Source organism: Xiphias gladius, chromosome 4 (genome assembly GCF_016859285.1).
Source record: "Xiphias gladius isolate SHS-SW01 ecotype Sanya breed wild chromosome 4, ASM1685928v1, whole genome shotgun sequence".
Lineage (NCBI taxonomy): Eukaryota > Metazoa > Chordata > Actinopteri > Istiophoriformes > Xiphiidae > Xiphias > Xiphias gladius.
Window position 1 is genome coordinate 25610368 of NC_053403.1, and position 6080 is coordinate 25616447.

The 6080-nt window shown below is 40.6% G+C and overlaps 1 protein-coding gene across 6 annotated transcripts in view; it reads left to right on the top strand.

Moving 5' to 3' along the window:
- The window catches only part of cenpe (centromere protein E), a 33031-nt gene that overhangs the window by 5176 nt on the left and 21775 nt on the right, over window positions 1-6080 (top strand). For all 6 annotated transcript variants that reach the window (XM_040124685.1, XM_040124686.1, XM_040124687.1 and 3 more), the window contains exons 11-20: window positions 163-292; window positions 557-676; window positions 789-941; window positions 1016-1166; window positions 1312-1411; window positions 2877-3240; window positions 3406-3462; window positions 4080-4247; window positions 4803-4877; window positions 5371-5439. In XM_040124685.1, the coding sequence (XP_039980619.1) occupies window positions 163-292; window positions 557-676; window positions 789-941; window positions 1016-1166; window positions 1312-1411; window positions 2877-3240; window positions 3406-3462; window positions 4080-4247; window positions 4803-4877; window positions 5371-5439 (1387 nt within the window). The remainder of the gene's footprint in view (window positions 1-162; window positions 293-556; window positions 677-788; window positions 942-1015; window positions 1167-1311; window positions 1412-2876; window positions 3241-3405; window positions 3463-4079; window positions 4248-4802; window positions 4878-5370; window positions 5440-6080) is intronic.

The window sequence follows — 6080 nt, forward strand, 5'->3', positions numbered from 1 at the left end:
TGAATGCAAACAAAATATTTGGATCTCCAATTCCATTATCTTGGAGTGAACAACTCCTGTTTGCATAAAGGAAAATGATGAGCGCAAAAACAAACCGATTTTAAAAATTGTTATTCACGACTTCTTAGGGTGTCTTTGCTTGATATAATTCTGTCTCTTCAGGGGTTTCACCAACTACAGAGACAGTAAGCTAACCCGCATCCTGCAGAACTCATTGGGTGGGAACGCTAAAACAGTCATCATCTGTACCATCACTCCTGTCACTCTAGATGAGACCCTCAGCACTCTGCAGGTTAGTGGACTTCAGTCCTGCACGGCACCCGATACCACTTCCTTGACATTTTAAAGTTCAGCTGTTGAGCACAAATGCTAAATGCTCCTTTCCTCTGTACATTTATGTAAGATGAAAAACTGCAGCTTTGCATTGGGATATGTGGGTTGAATCTGCCCCAAACATCCAAAACGGTCGGTCCAGAAAACGCAGTTATATGAGAAAACATGAACCGTTAGAGCAAACATGAGACTGATCAAAGCAGATGATGTTTCTTTATATTAGTTTGCCAGCACTGCAAAGAAAATGAAGAACGACCCCCATGTGACAGAGGTGTCTGATGACGGGGCTCTGCTCAAAAGGTATCGCAATGAAATTGTAGACCTCAAGCGACGACTTCATGAGGCAAGTGTCACCACTCTCGGTTTTTCTTCCGTCTTGTTCTGTTGGGCCCATCGCTGCGAGTTCCATCACGGCAGCACTTTGTCCCCACTGACCTGTGGATGACCTCCTACAGGTTTCGTCAGTCACGCAGACCACAGCTACAGAGAAGGAAGTTCTCGCTCAGCTGCTCCAAGAAAAGGATCAGCTCCAGAGAGAACAAGAGGACAGGATCAAAAACTTGACCAAACTTCTCGTTACCAGCTCAAACTTGATTCCTGCTAAAAAGGTATCTGTGTCGCAAGATAAAAGTGTAGTTAGACTTAGTCAGATGTCGATTGTGACTCTTGTTCTGTTTTTAAGATGCCTAAGCGCAGAGTTACGTGGGGAGGGAAGATGCTCAGACTTGCCCGTCCATCTGCATGCGATGGTGGTTCATCCGACCTCAGCTTTGCAGATCCTTTCACTCGGAAGAGGAAAGCAGACCGCTCCTGCCTGATGGAGTTGGGGGAAGGTAAGGATTCTGAAGTATAAAATAAAAAAAATAAATAAAGGAGTACATGCACACTGCAAATCATAAGTCACGTTATTATTCCCATTTCACACATGAACTGTACTCTCTGATGATTGGTTTGATGCATACATGCTTATTTTAACAGATGATGAAGACTTCGACTCTCACTGGGAGATTTCTGATGAGCCGCCGGATGAAATGGAAATGAGTCAGAGCTGTGTGACTGTTCGAAGCTTTGGAGACAGGTGAATGTCTTTCTACTAACAGTTACATTGGCTGTCACTCTCGAGACAGCTAACTCGACACCTTTTTAATATCCCAGGATAGTATGATACATTACAAGTAATTCAGGAATTAAGTTTGTTTTCCTCTTTTTCGTGGACATAAGGATAAAGTCTTATCTCACAGTATATGTAATTTTATCACATTATCCGTATATTTTTTGATTTGTTAAATGTCCCGGAAGTTAATGTTGAAACTATTTCTAAATATAATGAAATAAAATGGGAGTGTTTGTTTTTTCAGTAAATTTAAAACCTGACAAGTCAAGGTACAGCATCACATTGATGCAGAAATCCTGTAAGTCCAGTATTGCCTTCTTAATAGCTGTCCTGCACATTGATTTGCAACATTGCCATCAGTGGTCCAACACAGAGGTTTTTTTCTACCTGAGACATGCCTCCTAGAGTTGAAGGGGGTTGTGGATGGAGGAATGTGAGGCAGAGATACTGTGTTAGGTGAAAGCATGGGACAGGTGCGTGCCAATGCTGTACTACCGATAGGAGGTTGATAACTTTGACCAATGATTTGACCTGCTCATCAAGTCAGTCAGCAGCAGCGGCTGTGGCTGTGAGTACCTTAATTGCTCCTTGTGGCATTTAAGTTATATTTAAACCTTTTTAGTGCCCGGTTGCCACAATTAGTGTAGCTCACACTCTGTTGTTGTTGATGATGATGATGATGATGATTATTATTATTATTATTATTATGCTTTTGGGTTGTCAGTCCGTCCTGACTCATGGATCAACTGTTTAGATCCTAGACTGTTTGTATGCATCCGGCCACGGCTGACACCGGTGTGGAGGCATAAAAAGACGGCTCAAGTTGTTGACCAAAGTGTGACTCACTGAATCCATGTCAACATTGGAATTCCTGTTTACATCTCCCAAAGCATTATGGGACCTGCAGGTCCAAAACATAGCGCATACCTATCCCCCAAATAGAAGTAAGACAGAGAATAATGTTAGGTGTGACAAAATCTGTTAATATTTACTTTTTTGAGCTGTCGGACTTTGAAAACGCCTGGTCTGCTACAACCAGTGATATTGTCGGGACAAATACCTCAGTATAAATTGTCTGGCAAAATCTCTGACAGTTGACAAATTTCTATGTTCCCATCTTATATGATTTCACCAACACTAACATGGTTAATGATTTCATTAGTCAGTCAAGGGGGTAATCATCTAGAATTTCACTTAACCCAGTACTTGCACATACGGCTCACATTGTCACATACTGAAATTGACGAAAGGAAATTTTTCGCCATTTCACTGTGGCTTTTATACTGTATATTTATACTAAATACCTCAGCTAACTAAAGCTCAAGCTTGAGGTTACTATGTGTGGAATAAAACCCTGGTCTCTGAGTGTTTGTGTGTAGTTCAGTTGTTCAACACATTAGTCATCTGTACGTTTTTATCTCTCTACCAGTCCCAAAGACTTTGTCTCTCCAGACCGGATGCGTGAGCTTTCAGGGAAAGTGTCTAACCTGGAGCTGCAGCTGGAATTGGAGAGTCAACAGAAAGAGGAGGCCATGACAAAAGTAGAAACCTTAGATGACAGAGTGGCAGAGCTGCAGCTGCAGCTGCAAACAGAGGCCCAGCAGAAACAGGGAGCCTTGGAGAAAATACAGACAATAGAACAGAGGGCAGCAGAGCTGGAGCAGCAGCAACGAGCAGAAGCTCAGCAGAAGCTGCAGGCCATGGATAAGGCGGAGATGTTGGAGTTGAAAGTGGCAGACCTGGAGAGACAGCTGGAAGAGCAGCGCTGTGGTCAGACTGAACCTGATGAACAGGTGTGCTGTGTTTCAACATACTTGCTCTCTGCTTTCCAAGGGAGAGAAGAAACCCTCAATTACCATAACACATTCTTAGCACCTTCTGCATACTGTTCATTGATTTGACTCTGGCTCGGCTGTATTAGCTTGTTTCAGTACTAGTCTTTATACCGTGTTTTCCAGATGAGGCGAGAGTTTGCAGAAACCATCCAGCTGTGTGAAACTCTGGCTTCAGAGAAGGTAACGCTTGATGGAGCACATCTGTTGTGACTGTAACTGATCTCAAAACTCCATAGCCTGTTTTGCATATGAGAGAAGAGAAAATCCTGTTAAATTGTTATCTTTTTGTATGAATTTTCCATGTTGTGATTCAAAAAATGTTTTCCAGGACAAGGCATTAAACTAACCAGGAGCCTGTCTTAATCACCATATTGCCCAAGGAAATCAGATCAGTTCATTCAAGACAACTTTAATGTAGGACTGTTCCAAACTATGTCTGAGAAAGCTAATTCGAGTTAATCTAGGTTCTGGGGGGGGGTGAAATTTCACACATTTTTGTTCCACAGTGCACGGCAACAAAAGCTTAAAAACCTCGCCTAATTGATGTTTGTTTGTTTGTATTGAAATGTATTTCTTTATAGATACTAGTGCAACTTCTGCTAAAAACACAGAGCACTGACTAAGTAACAAAGTTGACTGGAGCAGTTACCAATGATTCTAGGAGAAGGGAATTAATTCTGCAACAAAAGGATAAGCATTTGTTCAAAATTCTAGTGATGGAAAAAGAACATTAGGGCAATGCATGTCAAGTGTAAATGCTTTCTGATGCTTAAACTGATGAAGTTGTATGTTCATAGGACATGGTGGTTGCTGAGCGAGACTATCTGAAGCAGGAGCTTGGGATGTTCATAGAGCAGACTGAAAGTCTGGAGAAAGAGAAAGCTGCTCTGTCACAGGAGCTGGAGGAGAAGAGAGAGATGAATGAGTTCAAATCTCTGGAGGAGGAGTGCCGGAAGGAGCATGAGGTAAAGTTATTCATTTGATTTCATTCAGACTACGCTTATGGTAAATGGGTCCAAGGACAGGAATGTACTGGGTTTGTCTTTGTTTGCTTTCTTTCAGTTAAATATATTGATTTTTTGTTTGTTTGTTTGTTTGTTTGTTTGTTTGTTTGTTTTTTTTTCACTGCAAATAATTTTCCATGGATTTTTTCATACTTGCACAGTTTTTCCCGATGTTGTTTTATTTTTGTGATATGATTTTATTTATTACCTCCTCCAAAGAAGTTACGTTTACACTGTGTCTGGTTGTCTGCGGGATTACAAAAAAAGTACTGAACCGATTTGCACCAAACTTGGTGGAGCGATGGAGCATGGGCCAGGGAAGAACCCTTTACATTCTTGGTGTAATCTGGTTAAGGGGGCGGGTCCGGGAATTTTTTTTATTACTTTCCTTAACATAGTGAGAGAGGGGGCATACTTCGACATTATCGTCAATGTTTGGCCTTGGCGGAGGTGTGCGCTCTACTGAGTTCCATTTCTAGTTTACACTGTATTCATTTTGTTTGCGCAAACTTGCAGAACGAGTTGCAAAATGAAATATCCAGCTTGAAGAAGGCCATTGAATCCTCTGAACTCCAATGCCAGGAGCTTCAGGTAAGATGACATGCTGAGGAGGAGTTCCTTCTCAAGTTTATTAAATCTGGAAAAATATGGGAACTTTTTTTCTGTGATAACAGTGTCCGTAAGAGTACACATACAATATACTTAACATGAGTTGAATCATTTTGTCATCTCATGTATCACAGCGTTTACTGCTAAGTAGAACAGTCTTTAAGTCCCGATACACCCAATATTGGGTCACAGTGTGGTTAAAACCCCAGCCGTCTACTACATCAGTAACAACAAACGTCGCAGACCCTGTGTGTTGGGGTCGACAGCGTGCTGTACCCAAATCACAGATCTGGCTTGTAATGTGTACGGTAATTTTAACTTGTATCTTTAGTGGACATCATTGACATGTTAAGATATTGAGGAAAAAGTGATTCATTCTTAAATTGAAAATGTTTGATTCCAATGATTTATTAGAAGCTAAATATTAAAATTGTGGCAATTTTGTTTAAATGTCCGATTTGTTTGTTTTTTCAAGAACAAACTAGAAACTCTGTCTGAGGAGCTAAAGAAGAAAACTGAATTTGCAGAGGAACTTCAAAGTATGGTATGTTTTTTTTTTTTTTTTTTTGTTTGTTTGTTTTTTGTTTTTTTACAATCACCTGTAAATATCAAATGTTCAACATAAAGCCAGTCCATAAACTGACTGTTTTTAGCAGAGATGGGCAGATGCTGTTACAGTAAGCCAGAGTTCCACATGCAGCTTGTGTGTGTTACTACAGTCATCTAGGGCCTTGATGATAAATACTAGGGAGGCTTTAGTGAACTGTTTGGTTAAAATGTTTGCACTAAAGCATTTCTGATGTTAACCAGCTCCAGTGATTCCTTTCAGCCTTCAGCCTTTACTCTGGGCTTCTTTTTCACCTGACTGATAATCCTGATAATTCATCTTAGCTGGACCTCCACTTCATGTCTGTGGACTGATTTAATGACTCAACTCTTTGAGACGACTCTGTAAACCTTTCCAGCTTATTGCAAATCAACAGTTCTTGATCCTAAGTCTCCTGAAATCTTCTTTTTGTGAGGCCTGGTTCACGTAGGCAGATGCTTCTTGTGAACAAAAAGTGTTTTGTTTTTGTTTGTTTTTTTTTAATATATTTTTGTATGTATGTGTGTATATGTATGTATGCATGTGTGTGTGTGTGTGTATATGTATGTATGCGTGTGTGTGTATATGTATGTATGCGT